Here is a 27025-nt window from a genome sequence, read left to right as displayed (position 1 = left end):
AGACCCGTGTGGCCATGGTGGTGCTGGGTTGAAGGTTGGACTGGATGCTCTCAGAGAGCTTTTCCAATCTTAATGCTTCTGTGATTCTGTCCTGTGACTCTGTGTATTCCATCAGCCTCTGGGTGACCTCTGTGGGGTGAGGGTGGCTCATTGCCATGTGGGTACAAGGTCTGGGCCATGGTGCTGGGTGAGCTCCAGGCTCCCAGCACTTCCCCAGCATCACAAGATGGGGAAATGTGGCTGTTTTCCTCCCCTGATCCCTTGTTTCCCTCTCTGAGAGGGTCCTCACTGATTTTTTTTTTTGCATCAAAAATGCAGTTTGGGGGCAAGGGAACGGAGGGAAGATGTGAGTGAGACCTGTAACACCTCCTTGGTGCACAGGAGCTGGGCAGGGCATGGACCTCCCAAATTATCCAGGCAGTTGTAGGCATGAATTGGGATACTGGAGCCATGCAGTGTCACAGCCACCTGCCCTCTCAGCATCACCATGGTCTTCACCCTCTCCAGCCTGCTCCAGGTTTTATCTCCTCTCATCCCTCTTTGTCTCCTCCTTTCCATGCCACTCTGGTGCTTTGGCATTCGTGCCCTCAGACAGGTGGTGGAAGCCTCATCCCTGGAGGTGTTCAAGGCCAGGCTGGATGTGGCTCTGAGCAACCTGCTCTAGGGTGAGGTGTCCCTGTAGGGGGGTTGGAACTGGCTGATCCTTGTGGTCCCTTCCAACCCTGACTGATTCTATGATCTGCTAAAACTGGGGGAAAACAACACCTGCCTGGAGCAGGGAAGGGCTTCCAGGGCTTCTCAGGTGTTCCTGCCTGGTGTGGCTTGGTCCTGCTGTGAGGGCCAGGGCTGCTTTCAGCAGGGCTTGGGGGAGGCTGTGATGCCTTGGGGGAGGCTGTGATGCCTTGGGGGAGGCTGTGATGCCTTGAGGCTGATGCCTTGGGGGAGGCTGTGATCCTTGGGGAGGCTGTGATGCCTTGGGGGAGCTCTGATGCCTTGGGGGAGGCTGTGATGCCTTGGGGGAGGCTCTGATGCCTTGGGGGAGGCTCTGATGCCTTGATGGAGCTCTGATGCCTTGGTGGAGGCTGTGATGCCTTGGGGGAGGCTGTGATGCCTTGGGGGAGCTCTGATGCCTTGGGGGAGGCTCTGATGCCTTGGGGGAGGCTCTGATGCCTTGATGGAGCTCTGATGCCTTGGGGGAGGCTGTGATGCCTTGGGGGAGGCTGTGATGCCTTGGGGGAGGCTCTGATGCCTTGGGGGAGCTCTGATGCCTTGGGGGAGGCTCTGATGCCTTGGGGGAGGCTCTGATGCCTTGGGGGAGCTCTGATGCCTTGGGGGAGGCTCTGATGCCTTGATGGAGCTCTGATGCCTTGGGGGAGGCTCTGATGCCTTGGGGGAGGCTGTGATGCCTTGGGGGAGCTCTGATGCCTTGGGGGAGGCTCTGAGGCCTTGGGGCAGCTCTGATGCCTTGGTGGAGGCTGTGATGCCTTGGGGGAGGCTCTGATGCCTTGGGGGAGGCTCTGATGCCTTGGGGGAGCTCTGATGCCTTGGGGGAGCTCTGATGCCTTGGTGGAGGCTGAAGAAGCATCTCCAAAACCACCTCTGGGCTCACCCTGCAGCTCATCACTTTCTGTCTGGCAGATGAAGTCTGTCCCTCTGCTGTGGCTGCTGATGCTGGGCTCATTCTGCTCCAGCTCACAGCTCAGAAGCAGAAAGTTTGCTGCCTGTAAAACTCCTGCAGGCATTGATTTGTTGTTATCTCATGGCAGAGATTTTGCTCTGCCCTTGCTCTTTGTGCTCAGCACTGCAGATGCCTCCAGAAATCAATGCTGCTCCTCTCCCTCCTTCTGACAGGAGCCTCCAGGTTTTCTCCTTGTTTTTCCCTGCCTGTGCATGGCTCTTCCCAGCAATGATGTTTCTGTTCCTTCAGTATGAGGGTGGAGGGACTCTGGAATAGGGAGGCTGTGGCTGCCTCCTCCCTGGGGTGTTCAAGGCCAGGCTGGATGAGGCCTTGAGCAGCTGAGTCCAGCTGAGAGGTGCCCCTGGGCATGGCAGGAGGTGGGGGGGGAATGATCTTCTGAGGTCCCTTCCAGGCTGAGCCACTCTGTGATGCCTCAGGCTGCTGGTGCAGGGAGGTGCAGTGCTGACAATCAGCCCCCAGCAGCCCTGGCAGGGACACCTCTGACGTCTGCCCCAGGCAGGAGGTGCTGTGAGCCCCTGCTGCTTGTGCTGAGCAGGAGTCCTGGGTCAGTGTGAGCTGGGGTGGCTTTGGCCAGGCTGGCTGCTCCTGGAGCCTGACTGCTTCAATTGAGCTGCTCTGCCCCTGTGGGCTGCTGACAAGAGGAGCTGCTAAACCAAGTGTGAATCTGGCTGGGGGTTTGTGACTAGCCTGGGCTAAAGCCCAGAGCCAGGACCTGAGGAGGGTTTGATGCTTGCAGTTCTGACTGAAACCCTCCAGCTCCTTTCTAGGAGGGTTTTTTTTCAGTTCAGGTTGTGACAAACCCTGTGGCTGGAGGTTAGTTCTGCCTTCCTGAGCTCAGGCTGCCAGAGGCTGCTGCAGGTTGGGCTGTTGGTCTTTCCACCATCCCCTTCCACTTCTCAGCATTTGGAAGGATCTCTGGCAGCATTTCTTGCAGCGTTTCATCTTAATGGACATCCTCCTGTCACTGCAGGGCTGAAATCAGCCTCCTGCCAAGCCACCCCTAAATCACTGCTGCAAGGAGCACCTGAAATATTGCTGGGAGGGGAGGCAGAGGGTGGGAGCCAGCACAGACAACTCGCACAGCAAGAAGGGTTGCAGATGACACCACCTGGGCTGGGAGTGCTGATCTGCTCCAAGGCAAAAAGGCTCTGCAGAGGCATCTGGCCAGGCTGGATTGATGGGCTGAGGTTCAGCAAAGCCAGGGCTGCTTTCCAGGCAGGGCAGGGACTGGCTGGAGAGCAGCCCTGAGGAGAGGGACTTGGGGGTGCTGGGGGAGGAGAAGCTCAACAGGAGCTGTCAATGTGCACTTGCAGCCCAGAGAGCCAAGCAGAGCCTGGGCTGCAGCAGGAGAAGTGTGGCCAGCAGGGCAAGGGAGTGGATTCTCCCCCTCTGCTCAGCTCTGCTGAGACCCCACCTGGAGTACTGCATCCAGTTCTGGAGCCTGGAAGGTGTCCAGAGAAGGGCCATGAGGATGAGCAGAGGGCTGGAGCTGCTCTGCTATGAGGACAGATGAAAGAGTTGGGGATGCTCAGTCTGGAGAAGAGAAGGCTCCCAGGAGACCTTCTTGTGGCCTTCCAGTATCTGAAGAGGGCTCCAAGAAAGCTGGGGAGGGACTTTTTAGGCTCTCAGGTAGTGACAGGACTGGGGGGAATGGAATGAAGCTGGAAGTGGGGAGATTCAGGCTGGATGTGAGGAAGAAGTTCTTCCCCATGAGAGTGGTGAGAGCCTGGAATGGGTTGTCCAGGGAGGTGGTTGGGGCTCCATCCCTGGAGGTGTTTGCAGCCAGGCTGGATGAGGCTCTGGCCAGCCTGATCCAGTGTGAGGTGTCCCTGGGCATGGCAGGGGGGTTGGAACTGGCTGAGCCTTGTGGTCCCCTCCAGCCCTGACTGATTCTGTGATTCTATGAAAGCCAAGGGGCCTGCACTTGGGACACAACAGCCCCATGGAGGCTCCAGGCTGTGGGGGGAAAAAAGTGACAGGAAACTGCCTCGTGGAAAAGGACCCAGGGGTGTTGGTGAGAGCCTGCTGGAGAGGAGCCAGGCTGTGCCCAGGTGCCCAAGAAGGTCCTGTCTTGGGTCAGCAGTGGTGTGGCCACAGGGCCAGAGCAGGGACTGTCTCCCAATCCTGGGTTCAGTTTTGGACTCCTCACTCCAAGAAGGACATTGAGAGGTTGGAGCAGATCCAGAGAAGGGCAATGAAGGTGGGGAAGGGTCTGGAGAGCAGGGCTGGGGAGGAGCAGCTGAGGGAGCTGGGGGTGTTCAGCCTGGAGAGAAGGAGGCTGAGGGGAGACCTTCTGGCTCTGTACAGCTCCCTGAAAGGAGGCTGGAGCCAGGGGGGATTTGGGATCTTCTCCCAAGGAACAAGGGACAGGATGAGAGGAAATGGCTTCAAGTTGCCCCAGGGGAGGGTTAGGTTGGACATGAACAGAAAGCTCTTTGCTGTGAGGGTGGTCAGGCACTGGAAGAGGCTGCCCAGGGAGGAGGTGGAGTTCCCATCCCTGCACTATTTTCCCTTGGCTTCAGTATTCCCATGGGACAGCTGCCCCAGGATTCAGCATGGCAGTAGCAGCTCTCTCCTACCTTCAACCTGCTGCTTTCTCTCTGTTCCTCTGCCAACACTGTCCTGAGCCCAAGCAGCTCTGCTCTGCTCTGCTCCCCTCCCCAGCCTCTCCCCCTCTCCATGTTTGTGGAGAATGATCCTATCTCTGCTGGGCTTTGTTCACAGTCCAAGCCACACCAGGCCTCCTCCAGCAGCCCTTTGCTGCCCAGCTTCCCTCCAAGTCCATCCCTGCTCCACATGGCTGACCAGAGCTGAACAAAGTCCCAGATAAGATCTTCCCAGAGCCCTGCACAATGGAAACTTCCATGAAGCTCAGCAAAGGCAGCTGCTGAGGGCTGACATTTCCATCCCTGGGGGATGAGATTTCTTTTTCCTTTCAGATCCTCCCTCCTGCTGCCCTTGGCTGGTTCCAGCCTGGCTTCTGCAGGGTGATGTTGGCTTGGAAGAGCATCACCTTCATGCCACACAGCAGACAGCTGAAGCCCTTCTGAAGCTGCTTCTTAGCAAAGCCAACAACCCTCAGGGGTCTGCAACCTCTCCGCATTGCTTTGTGTCAAGAAAATATTTTTTTTTCCTCTTCCCCCCCCCCCCCCCCCCCGAGCTGCATTCAACCCAGGAATGAACACTGGGAGCCCCACAGCTCCTCAGGGACTGGGGAGAGGAAATGATTGGATGATGATTTCCCACTCCAAGCCTCCTTGAATCCATGCCCCTGTGCTCCATGTGCCACCTTCCCACCCAGGCAGCTCCAGCAGCCCCTGTCTCGTTGAGATGCTTCTCCTCATTCCCTCACCCCTGCTTGCCCCAAGCCTTGGGGATCACTCTTCCAGGGCACCCTTTGAGAGGTGGACTTGAAAGGGGAAGGGGGAAAAAAAAAGGCAGCATCTGAGTGATCCACCAAGGGAAGGGCCAACCAGTCAGGCCTCCTATAAATCAAGAGAGGTGGCAGTGGGAGTTGCTTGGAGCAGAGAGGGTCAGCTCAGGGGCTGGGGAGGTTGGGAGGAGAAGGTGTGACTGCTTGGGGCAGCTGGATATAAGGACAGCTCCTTCCACCCCAGCTGCAGGGTGCAGGGAGGGAAAAGAGGGCGAGAGAGAGAGAGAGGACAGCTGCCAGAGGAGCCTGAGTGGAGCTGAGAGCCCTTCCCAACATGCTGCAGGTAGTGCCATCAGCTCTGCTTCAGAGCTTGTGGAAGGCTGGGGTGGTGGCAGGGGGACATGGGTGATGACAGGGGGACATGGGTGATGACAGGGGGACATGGGTGATGACAGGAGGACATGGGTGGTGGCAGGGGGACATGGGTGGTGGCAGGAGGACATGGGTGATGGCAGGGGGACATGGGTGATGACAGGGGGACATGGGTGATGACAGGAGGACATGGGTGATGACAGGGGGACATGGGTGGTGGCAGGAGGACATGGGTGATGACAGGGGGACATGGGTGGTGACAGGGGGACATGGGTGATGACAGGGGGACATGGGTGATGACAGGGGGACATGGGTGATGGCAGGGGGACATGGGTTATGACAGGGGGACATGGGTGATGGCAGGGGGACATGGGTGATGGCAGGGGGACATGGGTGATGACAGGAGGACATGGGTGATGACAGGAGGACATGGGTGATGACAGGGGGACATGGGTGGTGGCAGGGGGACATGGGTGATGACAGGGGGACATGGGTGATGACAGGAGGACATGGGTGATGACAGGAGGACATGGGTGATGACAGGGGGACATGGGTGGTGGCAGGAGGACATGGGTGATGACAGGGGGACATGGGTGATGACAGGAGGACATGGGTGATGGCAGGGGGACATGGGTGATGACAGGGGGACATGGGTGATGACAGGGGGACATGGGTGATGACAGGGGGACATGGGTGGTGGCAGGGGGACATGGGTGGTGGCAGGGGGACATGGGTGGTGGCAGGGGGACATGGGTGATGGCAGGAGGACATGGGAGGAGCAACAGAAGGCTGTGGGTAAGGAGCCTCTTGCTGAGCTGAGGTTCTGCTGTGCCCCCAGCTCCCAACCCTCAGCACTTTCTATTATTTAGGACTTTCTCCTCGGCTCCTTCCTGTGCCCTGAGCTCATTCTGCCCCTCGAGTTCCTCACTGCCTTGGGGGCAGGATCACCCTCAGCTCAGACCCCCTCCTCACTGGGGGGAAGGGGCAGGATCACCCTCAGCTCAGCCCCCCTCCTCACTGGGGGGAAGGGGCAGGATCACCCTCAGCTCAGACCCCCTCCTCACTGGGGGGAAGGGGCAGGATCACCCTCAGCTCAGACCCCCTCCTCACTGGGGGGAAGGGGCAGGATCACCCTCAGCTCAGACCCCCAGGCAGAGCCCCAGCCCCAGTGGGGCTCACTCCACCCCAGGGCTGCAGGAGCTGGAGGCTCAGGGCAGGGGAGGGCCAGGGCTGCTTTCCTCTGTGGGAACACCTGGGGGCTTTGGGGCAAGGCAGAAAGGACAAGGACAGGGCTTTTGTTGCCCCCCACGTGCAGTCTGTCCAGGTGTGGACATGAACGAGGTCCTGCTGGCCAGGCTCCAGCAGAGTCTCACTCAAGCTGGACAAAAGCCAGAGGAAGCCTCTCTTGCTCCATCTCTTCCCTTGTACAGACACTGGGGGCCCTTCTTAGAAGCTTTCCTCCACTTTTCCCCTCTCTCCAGGGCAGTCTGCTGGAGATGACAACGCTGAAGCTCTTTGGAGTCATCTTTTTCTGTGGCCTCCTCTCCCCCTCTCAAGAGGTCTTGTCTGGTCTGTCCTGTGCTGTCAGCCCCAAGGCCATGCAGAATGGTAACTGGAAGGCAAGGGCCTGATGGCTCTGAAAGCTCTTGGGGTGCAGGGAAACCTCCTGAGGGGGCTTCATCTTCATCTCATAGCTCCTCAGGGCTGCAGGCTTTGCTCAAAGCTTCCTAGAGCCATGGTTGGGTTGGTGGACCAGGGAACTCTCTCTGCTCCAGGACCTGGGACACATCCCAGAGCACTGCCCTGTGAGGAGAGGCTGAGCCCTGGGGCAGTTCAGGCTGGAGAGGAGAAGGCTGAGAGGGGATTTAATCAATGTTTATAAATACCTGAGGGCTGGGGGTCAGGAGGCAGGGGCCAGGCTCTGCTCAGCTGCACCCTGGGGTAGGACAAAGGGCAGTGGATAGAAACTCCAGCACAGGAGGTTCCACCTCAACATGAGGAGGAACTTCTGCACTGTGAGGGTCCCAGAGCACTGGAACAGGCTGCCCAGAGAGGTTGTGGAGTCTCCTTCCCTGGAGACTTTCAAGACCCACCTGGGAATGTTCCTGTGTGACCTGTGCTGGATTCTATGGTCCTGCTCTGGCAGGGGGTTGGACTCAAAGATCTCCACAGGTCCCTTCCAAACCTAACATCCTCTGTGATCCTCTGTGATCCTCTGTGACCCTGTGATCTCCACACCAAGCAGCCCCACAGAATTTTGGAGTCAGATCTGGATGGTTTCCTCTTTTGTTTTGGTCTTCATTTCTCATTTCCACCTTGGAGCAGCAGATGTTTGGCCACCAGCTGCTGTCAAGCTGAGCAGCCATGTCCATACCTGCAATGCTCCAGCAGGAAAAAACCAACCAAGCAAGCAGCCAACCCACCCAGAACCAACCACACACAAACCAGAGAGGCTCATTTCCAGCTGCTTCTGTTGGAAACCCAACAAAGCAACCAAGCCAAACCTTTTGCAAGTGGGAAGTGAGCTGTGAGTTGAAGCACAACCACCCTGGAAGCTTGTGGTGGGAGCTGTGGGGTGCTCTCCACTCCAATCCCTCCTAGCCTGTTCCCTGAGGACAGCTTTGCCTTAGTGCAGCTGGGGAGTATCAGCCCCTGTGGGATGTGACTGCCAGGAGGCAGTCACAGCTGCTGGCTTCAGGAGGAGTTTTGGGCAGTGGTGGAATTTGGTGTAGTGCCTCTGCCAGGACAGAGCTGAGCAAGGAGAGGGAGGTCACTGCTGCAGGTGCTGGTCCTCACCCAGAGATCTTTTGCAGTCCTCTCAGAAGCCATCCTGCAGAATGGGCTCCTCCAGCAGCACCTGCAGGGCCTGGTGCTCCCCAACATCATGAGTGAAGGGGGTCTGCTGAACTCCCCTACCAGCATCACTGGGTGAGTAAGTGGGCAGCAAGGGATGCTGAGCACACCTGCAGCAGCAGGAGCTGGCCATGGTTGGCTCTGGTGCTGAAACTCTGAGCCAATGCAACCTCTCTGTGTGGTGGCATCGTGGGTGGTGAGCTGCTCTGCAGGTTCTGGGTGCAGAATGGTGGCTCTGGTGCTGCTGTGGGGATCTGAGATGCTTGACAGATTTGGGGTGTGTGAAGAAGAGTGTGGCCAGCAGTTCAGGCAGTTCTCCTCCTTCTCTGCTCTGTCCAGCTGGAGTATTTGGGCCAGTGCTGGGCTCCCCAGGTCAAGAGGGACAGGGAGCTGCTGGAGAGAGTCTGAGCAAGGCTCCAAAGATTCTGAGGGGCCTGGAGCAGCTCTGGGAGGAGCAAAGGCTGAGAGCCCTGGGGCTGAGAGCCTGGAGAAGAGCAGCCCCAGAGGGGATCTGAGCAATGCTCAGCAAGAGCTAAAGGAACTGTGGGGGCAAGAGGCTGGGGCCAGGCTCTGCTCAGTGGTGCCCAGGGACAGGCCAAGGGGCAATGGGCACAAAGTGGAAGCCAGGAGGCTCCATGAGGAGAAACTTGTTTGGTGTGAGGGTGCAGAGCCCTGGAGCAGGCTGCCCAGAGAGGTTGTGGAGTCTCCTTCTCTGCAGAGCTTCCAACCCCCCCTGGGCATTGTGCTCCTGGGCAAGCTGCTGTGGGTGCCCTGCTTTGGGAGGGGGATGGGACTGGGTGAGGTTCAGAGGTCTCTTCCAACCCCCAGCATGCTGGGGTTCTGTGACAGCACTGAGAGGGGAAAGAAGAGGCCAGAGAGGAAACATTGCCTGCTCTCTGGAGCTGGCTTCCACCCCAGGCTGATTCCAGGTTCCTTCCTTGGGCTCTCAGCTTCAGACTCTGCCTCCCACCCCGCAGCTGCTTTCCCTTGCTTGTAACCCTGGTGCCACCAGCTGGAGGTGGCTGCTGTAGGTTCCTCCCTGGGCATGGCTGCTCAGCTCTCAGGGGATGCTCCTGAGCTGGTGCCAGCCTTGCTGTTGCTTGCAGCCTGCACCTGGTCAAGGTCCGGAGGCCCAAGCTGTCGGTGGTGCTGCTGTCGGGGGTCGGGGTCCAGCTGACCATCGCTGCCAAGCTGGAGCTCACTGGTGACTGGTGAGTCTGGGTGGGTCATGGGGGCTCTCCTGGGAAACCCCTGCCCCCCAGGAGCCCTGTCCTGCAGAGGCTGGTGGATTTCAGGTGCTTCTTGCTTGCACTGAGGTCCTGGAGCAGCCCAGAAGATGCCTCATGGCGTTTCGTGCCACCAGCTGCAGGAGGTGGAGGGGTTGGTTGGCTGAGCCTCTTGGGGTTGGTTGGCTGAGCCTCTTGGGGTTGCTTGGCTGAGCCTCTTGGGGTTGGTTGGCTGAGCCTCTTGGGGTTGCTTGGCTGAGCCTCTTGGGGTTGGTTGGCTGAGCCTCTTGGGGTTGGTTGGCTGAGCCTCTTGGGGTTGCTTGGCTGAGCCTCTTGGGGTTGTTTGGCTGAACCTCTTGGGGTTGGTTGGCTGAGCCTCTTGGGGTTTCTTGGCTGAGCCTCTTGGGGTTGCTTGGCTGAGCCTCTTGGGGTTGCTTGGCTGAGCCTCTTGGGGTTGTTTGGCTGAACCTCTTGGGGTTGGTTGGCTGAGCCTCTTGGGGTTGGTTGGCTGAGCCTCTTGGGGTTGCTTGGCTGAACCTCTTGGGGTTGGTTGGCTGAGCCTCTTGGGGTTGGTTGGCTGAGCCTCTTGGGGTTTCTTGGCTGAGCCTCTTGGGGTTGCTTGGCTGAGCCTCTTGGGGTTTCTTGGCTGAACCTCTTGGGGTTGGTTGGCTGAGCCTCTTGGGGTTTCTTGGCTGAGCCTCTTGGGGTTGCTTGGCTGAGCCTCTTGGGGTTGCTTGGCTGAGTCTCTTGGGGTTGCTTGGATGAACCTCTTGGGGTTGGTTGGCTGAACCTCTTGGGGTTTGCTGAGGCTCCCTGGGTAGAGGCTGAGGGGTGGAATCTGTTGCTTTTTTCCCAGCCTGGTTGGCCTCCTCTCTGAGCTCATTGACATCCTGGTGGACGTGAGGATCACTGCCAACATCAAATGTACCAACTACGAGGCTGGCACGGTCCAGGTGGTCTTTGAAGACTGCCTCTGCATTCTGGGGGCTGTGAAGATCAAGCTCCTGTCTGGGTGAGTGCCTGTGGATTGATGTTTGCCCCCCCTGTGCCATCCCCCTCTCCTCACCCAGGGATGCAGGCAGGCTGTGCCAGGACATGGATGCTGCAGGTGCTGAGCTGGTGCAGAGCCAGGCCTGAGGGAAGTGAGTCCTGCCTGGTGCCAAAGTGGCTCCTGTGGAGTTGGCAAAGGATGTGGGAGCTGGGAGAGGAAGGCTCCTCTGCCCTGGCTGATCTGAAGTGGGAGCTCTGGGAATTTTGCCAGAGTGCTCTCTGAAAGCCTTGGCTGCTGAACAGGCATCCAAAGGGTGGGAATGACAGGGAGGGAGAGCTCTGGGAAAGCAGCACCTCTGCTGGCCCTGGGTTGGGGCTCTGCTGGCCCTGGGTTGGGGCTCTGCTGGCCCTGGATTTGGGGCTCTGCTGGCCCTGGATTTGGGGCTCTGCTGGCCCTGGGGTTGGGGCTCTGCTGGCCCTGGGGTTGGGGCTCTGCTGACCCTGGGTTGGGGCTCTGCTGGCACTGGATTTGGGGCTCTGCTGGCCCTGGGTTGGGGCTCTGCTGGCACTGGATTTGGGGCTCTGCTGACCCTGGGTTGGGGCTCTGCTGGCCCTGGATTTGGGGCTCTGCTGACCCTGGGTTGGGGCTCTGCTGGCCCTGGGTTGGGGCTCTGCTGGCACTGGATTTGGGGCTCTGCTGACCCTGGGTTGGGGCTCTGCTGACCCTGGATTTGGGGCTCTGCTGGCCCTGGGTTGGGGCTCTGCTGGCCCTGGGTTGGGGCTCTGCTGACCCTGGATTTGGGGCTCTGCTGGCCCTGGGTTGGGGCTCTGCTGGCCCTGGATTTGGGGCTCTGCTGGCACTGGATTTGGGGTTCTGCTGGCCCTGGGTTGGGGTTCTGCTGGCCCTGGGTTGGGGCTCTGCTGGCCCTGGATTTGGGGTTCTGCTGGCCCTGGGTTGGGGTTCTGCTGGCCCTGGGTTGGGGCTCTGCTGGCCCTGGGTTGGGGCTCTGCTGGCCCTGGGTTGGGGTTCTGCTGGCCCTGGGTTGGGGCTCTGCTGACCCTGGGTTGGGGCTCTGCTGGCACTGGATTTGGGGCTCTGCTGACCCTGGATTTGGGGTTCTGCTGGCCCTGGGTTGGGGTTCTGCTGGCCCTGTGTTGGGGCTCTGCTGGCCCTGGGTTGGGGCTCTGCTGGCCCTGGATTTGGGGCTCTGCTGGCCCTGGGTTGGGGCTCTGCTGGCCCTGGATTTGGGGCTCTGCTGGCACTGGATTTGGGGCTCTGCTGGCCCTGGGGTTGGGGCTCTGCTGACCCTGGATTTGGGGCTCTGCTGACCCTGGGGTTGGGGCTCTGCTGGCCCTGGATTTTGGGCTCTGCTGGCCCTGGGTTGGGGCTCTGCTGGCACTGGATTTGGGGCTCTGCTGGCACTGGGTTGGGGCTCTGCTGGCACTGGGTTTGCTTTCCCAGTGAGACATTCTCCAGGTTCATTGCATTTCTCCTAATTAATTCTTGCATTACTCATCCTGCCTGGCCCAGGGCAGCAGCTGCTCCACAAGAGAGCCTGCCAGGGGGCAGAGGGGCCCAGCTCACCCCCCTGGATGCCATGGCTTAGGTTTTAGGACTGAGGGGGGACGTGGCAGGACTGAGGGGGGACGTGGCAGGACTGAGGGGGGACGTGGCAGGACTGAGGGGGGACGTGGCAGGACTGAGGGGGGACGTGGCAGGACTGAGGGGGGGACGTGGCAGGACTGAGGGGGGGATGTGGCAGGACTGAGGGGGGATGTGGCAGGACTGAGGGGGGGACGTGGCAGGACTGAGGGGGGATGTGGCAGGACTGAGGGGGGATGTGGCAGGACTGAGGGGGGACGTGGCAGGAGTGAGGGGGGACGTGGCAGGAGTGAGGGGGGACGTGGCAGGACTGAGGGGGGACGTGGCAGGACTGAGGGGGGACGTGGCAGGAGTGAGGGGGGACGTGGCAGGAGTGAGGGGGGACGTGGCAGGACTGAGGGGGGATGTGGCAGGACTGAGGGGGGACGTGGCAGGAGTGAGGGGGGACGTGGCAGGACTGAGGGGGAACGTTGCAGGACTGAGGGGGGACGTGGCAGGACTGAGGGGGAACGTTGCAGGACTGAGGGGGGGATGTGGCAGGACTGAGGGGGGGATGTGGCAGGACTGAGAGGGGATGTGGCAGGACTGAGGGGGGGATGTGGCAGGACTGAGGGGGGATGTGGCAGGACATGGTTTCATGGCCATGGTGGTGTTGGGCCCATGGTTGGACTGGATGATCCTAGAGGGCTTTTCCAACCAAGTCTATGACTCCATGATTCTGCCCACCCCAAGCCTTCCTTGCCCAGAACCCAGCCCCATTCTCCCCTCGGTGAGCACTGCAGCTCCTTGGTCCTCCTGTCTTCAGCAGAGCCCCTGCTCTGCTCTTGGCTGCAGCATTGTCCCTGAAGGGATGACCAAGGATTGTCAGTGTGTCAGATGAAGGCTGGACACCCTTTGGCCTCCTCTCCTGGAGCTGTGACTGGAGTTTTCTTCTCTGCTTCCCAGCTTGACGACCCTGCCAGTCAGCGAGGTGATGCTGCGCCAGCTGACAGCAGCTCTGCCTGCTCTGGTGAGCCTGCAGCTCTCCCTCTTCTCCTAGCAGGAATACCAGGAGCAGCACCATGCCCTCTGCTGCTTCCCCATGGCACTGCTGCCCTCTGCTCACGGGGGTGCCCTACTGGCCAGCCTGGCACAGAGCAGTGCCCTTGGTGTGGCACCAACAGCTCCAGGGCTGCTCTGCTGCTCCCCAAGCCCTTCACAGCCTGTGCCCTGCAGTGCTTTCCCCTGGGGTTGAGGTGGGGCAGGGCTGTTCCCTGCAGGGGCTGCAGGGAGGGCTGGGTGCTGCCCTCTGTGCTTTGTGTTGCAGCTGTGCCCAGTTCTGGAGATCGTGGTGAACCTGGTGAACATCCAGCTCCTGGGCACCCTCAACGGTGTGTTTCTTGCTTCCCCACATCCCCTGCAGCCTCACAGCAGGGAGGATCCTTGCCCAAGGTTCCAAGTGTCCTGCTCACACCTCACTCCACTTCCCTCCATCCTCCCTGGCTCTGGCTGGCTCCCCTGGACGCTCTCTTTGGGCAGATCCCAGAGAGCAGCTGAATTTTGGGGGTGGTTTGGACACTGTGCAGCAGCAGCAGGAGGAAAGGATGCTGGGGCCCTGGGGGCGGGTGTGAGGCCTGGCTGGGGAGCTGCAGGGCCAGGGGGAGCCTCGGTGCTGCTGTGCCTGCTGATGGTTTGTGGCTCTCCTCCCCCGGAGCAGCGGTGATCCCGGTCGGCACGGCAGGAACCATCCACTACCAGCTGGCCAGCCTGCCCTTCACCTCTGGCTTGTTCCTGGGCATGGACTTGGATGTAAGTTGGCACTAGGTGCCAGGAGCCTGACAGTGTGACCACCCTGCTAGAACCTAAAAGGGACCTAGAGGCAAGATGGGGACTGGAGTCTTCCTCAGGGAGTGTAGCGATGGAAGGAGGAGAGGTGATGGTTCCAGGCTGAAAGGGGAGAGTTTTAGGTTAGGTAGAAGGAAGAAATTCTTTACAGTGAGGGTGGGGAGGCACTGGAGCAGATAGCAGATGCTCCATCCCTGGAAACATTCCATCCTGGTCACCACATCCCATGGGAGCAGTTCTCTTCTTCCAGGACAGCCACGTGGAGGAGCCAGGCTGGTGACTTCTGGAGATGCTGGCTGGTGGTGTAGGTCCTCAGCCCAGCCACCACTGTGGGCATTGCTCCTCCAACCCTCTGCTGCTCTGATTGCAAACCTCCCCTGGCACTGCCCAGGGCTGCCCACCTGTGTTTGTAGCCGCTGGAAGCAGTGGTTGGCACCCTGCCCTTGCCCTGCCTCCAGACTGGGTGTTCCTGCTTCTTGCCTTCCCTCTCCACACTGGGTGGATGCTAGACCCAGCTAAGGGAGGAAATTTCTACCCCTCTGCTGTGAGACCAGGCTGAGAGAGTTGGGGTTGGTCAGCCTGGAGAAGAGAAGGATCCAAGGACACCTTCTGGTGGCCTTGCAGTGCTTAGAGGGACCAAAAAGAAAGCTCTGGACAGACTTTTTGAGCAGGGCCTATTGTGGCAGGACAAGAGGTGAAGGTTTGGACTCAGAGGGGGATTCAGAGTGGAGAGAAGGAAGAAATGTTTGGCATTGAGGGTGGGGAGAGTCTGGCCCAGGTTGCCCAGAGAGGTAGGAGCTGCCCCATCCCTGGCACCATTGCAGGTCAGGTTGGTTGGGGCTGGGAGGAATCTGCTCTTATGTCCCTGGGGACTGCAGGGGAGTTGGACTGCATGAGCTTTGGGGGTTCCTTCCCACCCAAACCAGCCTGGGATTCTATGAACTGGAGCAGTGAGTTGGCCCAAGGGTGCTTTCAGCTGAGCAGGGCTCACCTACCCCCGGCCTGAGGTCCCTTCCAGCTCTGCTCTAAGCCCAGCACGATCCCTTGGCTGCTCTGCCAGCTGGCCCTGGCCCTGTACCCTCCATCTCCAGGCTCTGGGCAGTGCCTGTCACCTCTCTTTGCAGGGTGTAGTGACGCAGGTGGGAGGCAGCATCATCCCCCACGACTCCTCCCCCTCTGCCCTGCCTCCGCTGCTGGACAAGCTGCTGGTGCTGGCGCTGCGGCAGAGCTTCCTCAACGCCGTCCTGGCCCTCCTCATCCAGACACCTCCCCAGACCTTCCCCTGCACCCCAGAAGTGGTGAGTGCAGCAGCAGCACCTCCTCTGAAGCCAGCACACACATCAGCTGCACCACAGCTCAGCCTGGGGAGCTGCATGGCCCTGCTGCCTTCCTCCTGTCCCGCCTCTGCTGCCTTCCCTCCTGTCCCGCCCCTGCTGCCTTCCTCCTGTCCCGTCCCTGCTGCCTTCCCTCCTCTCCCGCCCCTGCTGCCTTCCTCCTCTCCCGCCCCTGCTGCCTTTCTCCTGTCCCGTCCCTGCTGCCTTTCTCCTGTCCCGTCCCTGCTGCCTTCCTCCTGTCCCGTCCCTGCTGCCTTCCCTCCTGTCCCGTCCCTGCTGCCTTTCTCCTGTCCCGCCCCTGCTGCCTTCCTCCTGTCCCGCCCCTGCTGCCTTCCTCCTGTCCCGTCCCTGCTGCCTTCCCTCCTGTCCCGCCCCTGCTGCCTTCCTCCTGTCCCGCCCCTGCTGCCTTCCTCCTGTCCCGCCCCTGCTGCCTTCCTCCTGTCCCGCCCCTGCTGCCTTCCCTCCTCTCCCGTCCCTGCTGCCTTTCTCCTGTCCCGCCCCTGCTGCCTTCCTCCTCTCCTGCCCCTGCTTCTGGGCTCCAGCTCCTGCTGGTTGCTCTCACCCTAATGACTCCCTGGGGATCTCCCGGGCAGCTGGGGAGCACTGGGGGAGGTGGAGGGCTGAGGGTGCTGCTGCATCCCAGCTCTGTGTGTGACTGAGCTGCCTGGAGCTTCAGTGGGGGGCAGTGAGTGGCCAGGGGCTCAGGGCTGGCCCCAGCAGTGTCACCAAGCTGGCTGGCCACAGTGTCACCAGTGGGAGGGGGTGGTCCCAGCAGGGAGGGTGCTGCTGGGGAGCTCACTGGGGCTGGTTGTGCTTTTGTCCCAACAGTTCTCCAGTGCCACCCCCCTGCGAGAAGCCCTCCTGAGCCTCATTCCTGCAGGGGTGAGTAGCTCCTCCTGGCAGGAGGCTTTGTGCCAGCCTCCCCAGGCCCAAGGACATGTCAGTGTGCTGCTGCCAAAGGGCTTCTGCTCCCCCTCTCTTGGCCTTTCTGAGTGTGCACCGTGGCCAGCCCATGCCAGCAGGGCTGGAGGCTGCTCTGCTGCTGTGGGAGTGCTGGAGGGACCCAAGGTTTGTGCCCAGCCCTGGGCAGCCTCTGCATGGTGCCCACTCTTCTGTGTTCCATTGGCTGTAGCCAACCTTCTGCTCCCTCAAGCAGAGACTCACAGAACCACTAAGGTTGGGAAAGGGCCTTCAAGATCCTCAGCCCAAGCTTCTGCCCCACACCTCCACCACCACCCCTCCCACAGTGCCTCCTCTCCTTGCTTCTTGGCCACCCCCAGGCTTGGTGCCTCCACCACCTCCCTGGGCAGCCCACTCCAGTGTCCCACCACCACCTTCCCTCCCAGCCCCTGACAGGAAGAGAGTTTGCCATCTCCTGGGACCACAGCCCCCTTCACATCCACCTTGGCCTCCCACAGCAAAGAGAGCTGAGCTGAGCTGAGCTGTGCTGCCAGACCCCTTGGCTCTGTCAGTGTGGCTTGTCCAAGGTCTGGGTGACCTTGGGGGGTGTGGGGAGGAACTTACAGAGCTATTGGGGTGTGAGTGTCCCACCAGAGGACTCCTGATCCCCTGTCTGGCCAGCATGTGGGGTGCAGCCAGCCCCCCCTCCCTGTGTCCCCCACTGCCACAGTGCCCTGCCTGCCGTGGGAGCAGTCCTCTGAGCATCAAGCTGGCACTGGGGGGGAGCCCTCTGCTCCTCTTGGAAGACAACAGAGCCACTGTGGAGCTCCTGGTCCTGCTTCAGGTGTTTGTGAAGCGTTCAGATGGAGCCATCCTCAACCTCCTGCTGCTGAAGGCTGTAAGTGTGGCTGCACAGACCCCAGCCTGGGGCAGCCAAGAGGGCTGGCAGCTGAGCTGGGGACACCTCCATGGGCTGAGCCTCTCCTTGTTCTCTTGGCAGGACCTCAGTCTGAATGTCCACTTGTCCATTGTGGGGGGCAGACTGGTGCTGGGCTTGTCCCTGGGCAGGTAGGTTGTGCCCAAGTTGGTGGTGGTGCTGGGGGGGGGGGGGTTTGGGGGGGGGGGGTGGTTGAAGCAAAGTCTTCTGCAACCAGGGCTTGAAGTTCAACCATTCTGGGAAGCTTCAGCTTCCCTGCTGGAGTTTGGGGTGCTGCAGGCTCAGTTTTCTGGGAAGCAGCAGCCAGAAGAGAGCAGGACAGCATGGAGGGCAACTCCTCAGGGATGCTCCCAGGGCTAGGACAGCACATCCCTGGGTGGCAGAGTGCTGCTGGAGATGCTTGGACCATGGTGGGAGGGACAGGAGGGTGGCACAGGAGGGTGGCACAGCCTGGCAGTGCTGCTCTCTGACAGCCTGGTGGCACCACGCTGGGAGCTCTGGGCTTGGTCACTTGGAAAGGTTCTCTTTGGTGCCTGGCTGGTGGCCCCAGGGCTTGCAGGGACTGTGAGAGCAGAGGGGCAGCTGGAGGAGCTGGGAGCAGGAGTTTGTGTCAGTTTTGTTATGAGGAGAACCCAGGGGACCTGGGCAGTGGTGAGTGTCCCTGCTGGGCAGCAGGGACTGGGCACCAGTGACAGAGGAGGGCTGGGCTCAAAGCTGGGGAGGGTCCTGCCAGGGGGAAGTGAGGATTTTAAACACTTCAGTGGTCCCAGAGCAGGACTCAGAGGCAGCATCAGCCCTGCACAGACACCTGCAGAACACAGCCAAGGGCTTTGACTGCACAGAGAGGAGCAGCTGGGTGTGGAGCTGCTCAGGTGGGGGCAGTGCCAGGGCAGGAGCTGGAGTTCTCCAGAGCCTGTGATCTCTAAATCCAGCTGGATGTGGTTCCTAGAAGCTCAACTCTTAGCTAACCAGGCCTTGGCTCCTTCCATCTGAAGAGGAAGAATGCCCTGGGCCTGGGAGGGGGAGCCAGGAGCTGGGGGGTGCCCTGTGACAGGGCTGCTTCCCTGGCAAGCAAATGGAAATGAGAAGCAGCTCCTGTGCTCCTCTTTCCTCCCTGAGAAGCTGGCAGTGCCAGCTCTTCCTGATGAGCCCTTGGTGATGCCCCACGGGGGTCTCTTGTCCCTGGGCTGAGTGATGCTGCCCTGGGAGCTGGTGGGAGCTGATGCTGGGCACCTTGGGAGCTCCTGGCACCTTGGGAGCTCCTGGCACCTTGGGAGCTCCTGGCACCTGATGCCTTTGCTTTGCTTTCCTTTCCTGCAGCACTGCCCTCTCCTTGGAGTCTTCTGATGTTGGCATCAGTAATGTGAGTGTCTGGTGCCAGTCCAGGCTTCACTGGGCAGACAGAGCAGCTGAGGGGGGAGGCAGATGTGGTTGGTGAAGGTGTCCTGGCTGTGGTGGATGACAGCTGCTGGGGGGTTTAGCTCTTGGCTGCTCTACTTTCAGGCCATTATTTGCTCCTTTGCTGCTCTTTGTTTCCCTTCTGCTTTTTCTGGTCCTGGGGATGTAAAGCTTGGGGTCTGTGTCCACCTCTGCTTGGGACAAAGCTTTCCCAGAGCTCCAGCAGAGCTTGACCTGGCTGAAGATTTCCCAAAGGGAGCAGCAAGTCCAAGACTGGGGAGAAAGCAGATTTGCTTTGAAGAAAAGAGGGACCTGGCTGGGCTGGTCCTGGGCTGGGCTGGGCTGGTCCTGGGCTGGTCCTGGGCTGGGCTGGGCTGGTCCTGGGCTGTGCTGTGCAGGTCCTGGGCTGTGCTGGGCTGGTCCTGGGCTGTGCTGTGCTGCTCCTGGGCTGTGCTGTGCAGGTCCTGGGCTGGTCCTGGGCTGTGCTGGGCTGGTCCTGGGCTGGGCTGGGCTGGTCCTGGGCTGGGCTGTGCTGCTCCTGGGCTGGGCTGTGCTGCTCCTGGGCTGTGCTGTGCAGGTCCTGGGCTGTGCTGGGCTGGTCCTGGGCTGTGCTGGGCTGGTCCTGGGCTGTGCTGGGCTGCTCCTGGGCTGTGCTGTGCTGCTCCTGGGCTGTGCTGCTCCTGGCTGTGTCACTGGGAGGTGATGTCCAGCCCTGAGGGCTGTTCTGTCCTCTCCCCCAGCCCCAGCCCTGGGCCATGCTGGCTGCTCACACTCTGCCTCTTCTCTGCTTCAGATCTCAAACTTGAAGCCACACTGCAACAGTTTGGTGACAGAGACCTTCCTGCCCCTCATCAATGGTAAGGGACAGCTGGGACAGAGGGGGTGAGGGGTGCCTGTGTGTGGTGGAGAGCTGGAGCAGGGCTTTAGGGGCTGACCTGCTTGGAAAGCAGCTCTGAGGGGAAGGGTCTGGGAGAGCTGGTGGGTGGGCAATGCCCTGGTGGCCAAGAAGGCCAAGGGGCTCCTGTAGTGTGTGAGGAAGAGTCCTGGGGCAGGCTGCCCAGAGAGGTTGTGGAGTCTCCTTCTCTAGAGAGCTTCCAACCCCCCCTGGCCATTGTGCTCCTGGGCAAGCTGCTGTGGGTGCCCTGCTGGAGCAGGGGGTTGGACTTGGGTGAGCTCCAGAGGTCCCTCCCACCCCCACCCTGCTGGGATTCTGCATGAGTTGGAGAGATTCCAGCACTGCAGTCCCCATCTGAGGCTGTAGGCAGAAATCCCAACCTCATCTTCACCTCACCCACCCCAGCTTCTGCCCTGAGGGTCCTGGCAGCAGTGGCAGAGGATGGAAGGAGGTCAATGGTGCTGGGCTCCATCACCTTAAAGCTCTCTTCCCAACCCAAACCCTTCTGTGACTCCATGGGTGCTGAGTGAGTGGTGGAGCTGAGTCTGTGCCTGCTGAGCCAGTCCCACTCCCCTCCCCCTGCCCAGCACCAGCTCTGGGCTGGGGTGGGAGTGGGGCTGAGCCCCTGCAGCGCTGGGTGAGGACCCCCTGTGTGCCCACAGGTGCCCTGCGTGTGGGGATCCCACTGCCCAACGTGCTGGGCATCCCCTTCAGCAAGGTGGAAATCCAGATACAAGTGGTGAGTGGGCAGGCAGGGGGCAGGGGGCAGGGCACTGGGAGGGGTCACTGGGAGGGGTCACTGGGAGAGGTCCCTGGGGCAGGCAGGCCACTGGGAGAGGTCCCTGGGAGAGCTCCCTGGGAGAGCTCCCTGGGGCAGGCAGGTCCCTGGGAGAGGTCCCTGGGAGAGCTCCCTGGGGCAGGCAGGTCACTGGGAGAGGTCCCTGGGAGAGCTCCCTGGGAGAGCTCCCTGGGGCAGGCAGGTCACTGGGAGAGGTCCCTGGGAGAGCTCCCTGGGGCAGGCAGGTCACTGGGAGAGGTCCCTGGGAGAGCTCCCTGGGGCAGGCAGGTCCCTGGGGCTGCTGCTGGCAGCTGGTCCCTGTGACTGCTCCCCACCAGCGCTGCTTCAGGGGGCAGGAGCTGTAGAACTTCCTCCTTGCCCAGGCCACAAAGAGTTGTCCTGCCTGACCTCCTCCAGGTCAGAAGATGCTTCCCCCAGTACCCTGTGCCCATGAGCATCCCCAAACCACAAGGAGCAAGGTTCAGGGTCCCTCTGGGCAGCTCCTGGCTCCCTGTCCCATGACCTTTCCTTCCTGGGGAGCTCTCTGTGAGTCCAGGGAGGGTTCAGCCTTTCTGAGTGGCACCACTCAAAGTGTCTTGGATTGCACCAGATTCCAGCCCTGCAGATGTCCCAGAGGGGCTGGGATGGCTCTCCAAGGCTTCCCAGAGGGAGCTGTGCTCCTCTCCTGACAAACTGGGCCCTGGGGATTTCAGCAAGAGGGTTTTGTGCTGGCTGTGGGGAGCAGCAGCAGCAGCCCTGGCTCTGAGGGGTGACCTGGCTGTGACCTCCCCAGGGGCTGCTGCTGATTTTCGTGTGAGCTGAGGAGGAGGCAGCAGGAGGAGGAAGGAGGAGCGAGGATGGAGCACCCACACCAGCCTGATCTCCTCTTTCCTAACCCTGGCTCACATCCCTGATGACCTTGCAGACACTTCAAAGCTAACTGGCTCCTGGGAGTGCTGAGGCTCGCATCAGCCAGAACCCAGCTCTGGCTGCCAGCGTTTTTGGGGAGAAATCCTCTTGGTTTGGGGCACAGAGCAGCTGGGGGTGGCCCTGCCACATTTGCTCTGAGAGAAAATTGTTGCTGATGGAATGAAGACGCTGCCCATGGCTCTCCACTCTCCCCAGCCATGCTGGGAGGGGTAGGAAGTGCTGGGGAAGGTAGGAAGTGCTGGGTAGGAGCTCAGGATCCATTTGTCTGTAACTCTTAATAAACATTCCCAGTGCTTGGAATGAGGCTCTGGCTTCTGCTGCTTCTCAGGGAGGTCTCTGCCCTGCCTTGGATCTGCCTCCTTTGGGACAAAGGAGGTTCTGGAGGTCGATTTGAAAGCTGCTGGCCAGGGGGAGCCTGCTGCCCAAACACTGACCCACAAGCAGAGCTCAGAGGGAAATGGATCTTGTTCCAAAGGTCAGGAAGCTTTTCCCACTGGGATCTGAAGGCAAAGCTTCACTCCCAGGTGACTGAGAGGCAGGGTGACAGCAGGGCAAGAGCCCACAGGCAGCTGCTCTCTGCCCATCACAGGGAAAAATTTCAGACACCTTTGATGGCAGAAACCCAAACAGACCTGAGGTCTTCAGTGGCCTCTCAAGCACCTCCTCCCCCCAGCACCAGATGCTGTCACCAGTGGGGGGTTTGCTTCTGGTGTCCCCAGAGCCTGCTGGTGGTGTCCTGGAATGGGCTGGGTTGGAAGGGACCTCCAAAGGCCACCCAGAGCACTCAGCAGGGACATCCTGCACTGGAGCAGCTTGCTCAGAGCCTTCTGCAGCCTCCCCTTCAGCAGCTCCAGGGATGGGGCCTCAACCACCTCCCTGGGCAACCTGTTGCAGTGTTCCAGCAGCCTGGTGGTGCAGAGGGATGATGGTGATGTGCAGAAGGTCCCACACTGATCAGGGGATGGCCAGGGGCAACCTCCTGCCCTGCCACTTGTGCCAGCCCAGAGCCTTTGCTTGGTGCCTCGATTCCCAGCGAGGTGTTGCAGGGCACCTGCCCAGAGCTCTCCTGTGCTGTGCCAAATGGCAAACCCAGTGCCCACACACTGGCACCACGTGGGCTGGCACGGTCTGTGTCAGCCAGAGTGGTCTGGGAGGGCTGCAGTGCAGGGTGATGCTGCAGACTGGAGCTTTGGTGCCAGCCCAGTGCAGACCTGGTGCTGCAGGGTGGGACCATGCCCTCAGCTGCTGGTGCCACAGACCCTGCCCTGACCCTGGGCTGGGACTCCCTGCTCCAGCAGGGTGCTGTGGGTGACCTCACCACCAGCTAAAGCACAGGGGTGAGGAGCTGCTGCTGGCTGAGCTGTGCCAGTTTAGGGCACACCATGGCCCCTTGGGCTGTGCTTAGGCCCTTCAGACCTTGCTGCTTGGGCTCTCTGCCTCTGATGTGCCCACAGTGCTGGCAGGGTGGGGTTTGGGGTGACCTTGGCACCCCGTGGGCAGGGTGAGCAGCACTGGCAGCTGCTGTGTGCCATGGGGGTGGTGGGGGTGATTTGGTCACTGGGCTGCTCAGGGCTTGGCTTCTCCATCCACCCTCCCTGCCCCCAGCTTGGCACAAGGGGCTGTTTGTGCAAGGGTTTGCTCTGCTCCCTGAGCAAACATCTCCTGTGCCCTCAGCAAAGTTTAGCAGTGGTTCACACACCCCTCTGGGCAGCACCTGTGCTTTCTGCATTGCTGGAGGGGATTCATTCTGCTGCCACCACCCTGAACCATCTGGGACCTGTCGCTGTCCAGGGGCTGCCAGGCCAGGGGAAGGAGAAGGCAGTGGGAGGTGTGGGACTGGGGGAGTCTCACAGGGCAGGGGCTGTGTGAGCCTGGGACCACAGGAAAGTGGGAAAAGCCTCTTGTGCACCTGGAAAAGGTTTTTCCTCCCCAGGTCTGGCTTCTGTCATGGAGCTGAGCAAGGAGGAACAGAGGGACATGCTCCAAGGGCTGGGCATCATCTTCCCCCTGGAGCTTGTTCCTTCTGCAGCTCCTCAGCCTGGAGCTCTGGGCTGCTGGTGGCTTCAGGAGGAAATCCAGAGGTAAATTGCAGGGAAATTCAAGCTGGCATTCATAGGAACTGGGACAATCCTGTCCACAGTGAGGAAAAACAAAACACTGGGCAGTCTTTTTCCAGCACCCCAACACCCTGGGAGATCTTCCTGTGGGAGCAGGGGGGGCTGGGCTGGCTGCTTGGGGCTTTGGGCTCTCCAGCCCTGGCTCCAGGAGTGTCCTGGTAAAGCTCCAGGCCTCTGCTGCTCCAGCATCTGAGCCATCAACTATCCCAACGTGCTCCATGTGTCTCCAGCGAGGGAAGCCCTGTGCAGCAGCTCTCCCAGGAAAAGGAGGGATTTCTTTCCATGCCAAAGAAAGCTTTTTTTTCTCTCCATTCCCCTCCCCCCCCCCCCCCCCCCCCATCCCAGCATTCCTTTTCCCTTTTTTTTCAGCATTTCTTTTCCCAGGTGAACCCAAAGTGGCTGCTGGGTACAGTCCTGGGGAGGGAGCCCCTGGAGGGGCTCAGTACATGGAGTGAGGGAAGGGAGCAGCAGCAAACTCCCCATTCTCCACTTAAAGCAGCTCTGTCCTGAGCCTGTGGCTGCTTCCAGGTAGGACATGGTGGGACTGGGGTTTGGGGTGGGCAGCTGCCATCACTCCAGCTCCTGTGGTGGGGCTGCAGAGCTGTGCACTGAAGGCAGAAGATCCCCTGGCAAAATAAGCAGAGATTTTTTTTTTTATACTGCTGCAACTTATTCCTGCTGGGAAGCTGCTTTCAGCTGTATTAGCCCAAGAGTGATGGTTGCAGCTCTTCCAGGAAACTTTTATGAGGAGCAGTTCCTGCTCTTGCCAACTTCAGGCACTAAAGCCATTAGTCAGGTCCCCGAGCTGGGCACAGACACCTCGGGGGTGCTCCCTCCTCACGATAAATCAGCTGGGCTCCGTCTGTTTGCTCTCCTCTTGCGAGGTTCTGAAATAGGAGGGTTTGAAGGGCTCTGCAGCAGCTCCCGGAGGCTGGGAGCAACCTCTGCAGCTGCTGCAAGTGAAGGCAGAGCTGTCAGGAGCTGCTCTGCTTTCCTGGGCATCCCCAGGGCACAGTCAGCACTGAGGCTGCTCCTGGCCATCGATCATCCCGTGCAGAGCCATGGAACAGCTCAGGTGGGTTTTGGGGCTCTGTTACCAGCTCACCCTTCCCTTCCCTTTTGGGCACTCAAATCAGTTGTGGGGTTCCCCCCTCCTCCCCCCCCCCACTTCCACCTTTAGTTTCCTGAACGACCTCTGGAGCACAGAGGTGAGTTTGGTCTGTAGGGAACCCAGCCCAAGGTGGGCAGCCCTGGCTGCTGGCAAAGTGGCACCACCACAGCCCAGGTTCCTTCAGCACTTGGGCTGTGCTGAGCTCTACCAGCAGCACACTTTGGGCAAGACTCCTGCCTTGGAGTCTGAAATTAGAAACCATTTTGCAACTTGATTGTCTCCTTTGGGTGGTTTCTGGGGTTTTTTTGGTTTTTTTTTTTCCTCCCCTTATCCTTGATCCAGGGAAATCCTCCAGCTGGAACGTTCCCATAGTAACCCAAAGATGGAGGAGAAGCAGAGGGAAGCTCTGGTGCTGGCAGGAACTGCCTCGTTCTGCAGCCAAGCAGCACAGGGCTGCTTTGCACCCCTGGGGACTGCTGGCATTGTCATGCTCTGGACAGCTGGACTGGTACCAGCCCTGAGCAAGAGAAAACTCAACTGAGGTCAGGCACAAACCCGGCTGAGGTCAGGCACAACCTCGGCTGAGGTCAGGCACAGCCTCGGCTGAGTTCAGGCACAGCCTCGGCTCGGTTCAGGCACAACCTCGGCTGAGTTCAGGCACAAACCCGGCTGAGGTCAGGCACAGCCTCGGCTCGGTTCAGGCACAACCTCGGCTGAGTTCAGGCACAGCCTCGGCTGAGTTCAGGCACAGCCTCGGCTGAGTTCAGGCACACCCTCGGCTCGGTTCAGGCACAACCTCGGCTGAGGTCAGGCACAACCTCGGCTGAGTTCAGGCACAGCCTCGGCTGAGTTCAGGCACAGCCTCGGCTGAGTTCAGGCACAGCCTCGGCTCGGTTCAGGCACAACCTCGGCTGAGTTCAGGCACAACCTCGGCTGAGTTCAGGCACAACCTCGGCTCGGTTCAGGCACAACCTCGGCTGAGTTCAGGCACAGCCTCGGCTGAGTTCAGGCACAACCTCGGCTCGGTTCAGGCACAACCTCGGCTGAGTTCAGGCACAGCCTCGGCTGAGTTCAGGCACAACCTCGGCTGAGGTCAGGCACAACCTCGGCTCGGTTCAGGCACAACCTCGGCTGAGGTCAGGCACAACCTCGGCTGAGTTCAGGCACAACCTCGGCTCGGTTCAGGCACAACCTCGGCTGAGGTCAGGCACAACCTCGGCTGAGTTCAGGCACAACCTCGGCTGAGTTCAGGCACAACCTCGGCTCGGTTCAGGCACAGCCTCGGCTCGGTTCAGGCACAACCTCGGCTCGGTTCAGGCACAGCCTCGGCTGAGTTCAGGCACAACCTCGGCTCGGTTCAGGCACAGCCTCGGCTGAGTTCAGGCACAACCTCGGCTGAGTTCAGGCACAACCTCGGCTCTGTTCAGGCACAACCTCGGCTGAGTTCAGGCACAGCCTCGGCTGAGTTCAGGCACAACCTCGGCTCGGTTCAGGCACAACCTCGGCTGAGTTCAGGCACAACCTCGGCTCGGTTCAGGCACAACCTCGGCTGAGTTCAGGCACAACCTCGGCTGAGTTCAGGCACAGCCTCGGCTGAGTTCAGGCACAACCTCGGCTGAGTTCAGGCACAGCCTCGGCTGAGTTCAGGCACAACCTCGGCTCGGTTCAGGCACAGCCTCGGCTGAGTTCAGGCACAGCCTCGGCTGAGTTCAGGCACAGCCTCGGCTGAGTTCAGGCACAACCTCGGCTGAGTTCAGGCACAGCCTCGGCTGAGTTCAGGCACAGCCTCGGCTGAGTTCAGGCACAACCTCGGCTGAATTCAGGCACAGCCTCGGCTGAGTTCAGGCACAACCTCGGCTGAGTTCAGGCACAGCCTCGGCTCGGTTCAGGCACAACCTCGGCTGAGTTCAGGCACAACCTCGGCTGAGTTCAGGCACAGCCTCGGCTCGGTTCAGGCACAGCCTCGGCTGAGTTCAGGCACAACCTCGGCTGAGTTCAGGCACAACCTCGGCTCGGTTCAGGCACAACCTCGGCTCGGTTCAGGCACAGCCTCGGCTGAGTTCAGGCACAGCCTCGGCTGAGTTCAGGCACAGCCTCGGCTCGGTTCAGGCACAACCTCGGCTGAGTTCAGGCACAACCTCGGCTCGGTTCAGGCACAACCTCGGCTCGGTTCAGGCACAGCCTCGGCTGAGTTCAGGCACAGCCTCGGCTCGGTTCAGGCACAGCCTCGGCTGAGTTCAGGCACAACCTCGGCTCGGTTCAGGCACAACCTCGGCTGAGTTCAGGCACAACCTCGGCTGAGTTCAGGCACAGCCTCGGCTCGGTTCAGGCACAACCTCGGCTCGGTTCAGGCACAGCCTCGGCTGAGTTCAGGCACAGCCTCGGCTGAGTTCAGGCACAACCTCGGCTGAGTTCAGGCACAGCCTCGGCTGAGTTCAGGCACAGCCTCGGCTGAGTTCAGGCACAACCTCGGCTGAGTTCAGGCACAGCCTCGGCTGAGTTCAGGCACAACCTCGGCTGAGTTCAGGCACAACCTCGGCTGAATTCAGGCACAGCCTCGGCTGAGTTCAGCACAAACTCTTGAGCAGGGGAAACCCCCAAAAGTCAGCAGGCAGGAAATGGAGTTTGAGAGAGAAATGTTTAATGAAAGCACAGAATGTTGTCAGGTTCCATTCTCTTTGTGCA

General features: G+C 60.3%; 1 protein-coding gene across 1 annotated transcript; it reads left to right on the top strand.

Annotated features, from left to right (window-relative positions):
• The first annotated feature begins 6940 nt into the window (after positions 1 to 6940).
• On the top strand, positions 6941 to 26421 carry LOC128975096 (BPI fold-containing family B member 4-like). Its single transcript, XM_054391891.1, has 15 exons — positions 6941 to 7052; positions 8258 to 8372; positions 9404 to 9508; positions 10380 to 10535; positions 13062 to 13125; positions 13423 to 13486; positions 13813 to 13904; positions 15065 to 15238; positions 16103 to 16156; positions 16905 to 17072; positions 17175 to 17242; positions 18432 to 18474; positions 19303 to 19366; positions 20067 to 20143; positions 26164 to 26421. The coding sequence occupies exons 1-15, from the start codon at positions 6941 to 6943 to the stop codon at positions 26419 to 26421; spliced, it is 1614 nt and encodes a 537-aa protein (XP_054247866.1).
• Positions 26422 to 27025: the final 604 nt, after the last annotated feature.

The sequence above is a fragment of the Indicator indicator genome, chromosome 24 (genome assembly GCF_027791375.1).
Source record: "Indicator indicator isolate 239-I01 chromosome 24, UM_Iind_1.1, whole genome shotgun sequence".
Classification (NCBI taxonomy): Eukaryota; Metazoa; Chordata; class Aves; order Piciformes; family Indicatoridae; genus Indicator; species Indicator indicator.
This window is presented reverse-complemented; position numbering and strand designations above follow the sequence as displayed.

Bases quoted from the DNA above. Each gene is read 5' to 3' on its own strand.
- LOC128975096 (XM_054391891.1), top strand. From the start codon at position 6,941: ATGACAACGCTGAAGCTCTTTGGAGTCATCTTTTTCTGTGGCCTCCTC. The intron at 7,053-8,257 runs GTAACTGGAAGG...GATCTTTTGCAG, and splicing joins CCCCAAGGCCATGCAGAATG to TCCTCTCAGAAGCCATCCTG. The intron at 17,243-18,431 runs GTAGGTTGTGCC...CCTTTCCTGCAG, and splicing joins CTGGGCTTGTCCCTGGGCAG to CACTGCCCTCTCCTTGGAGT.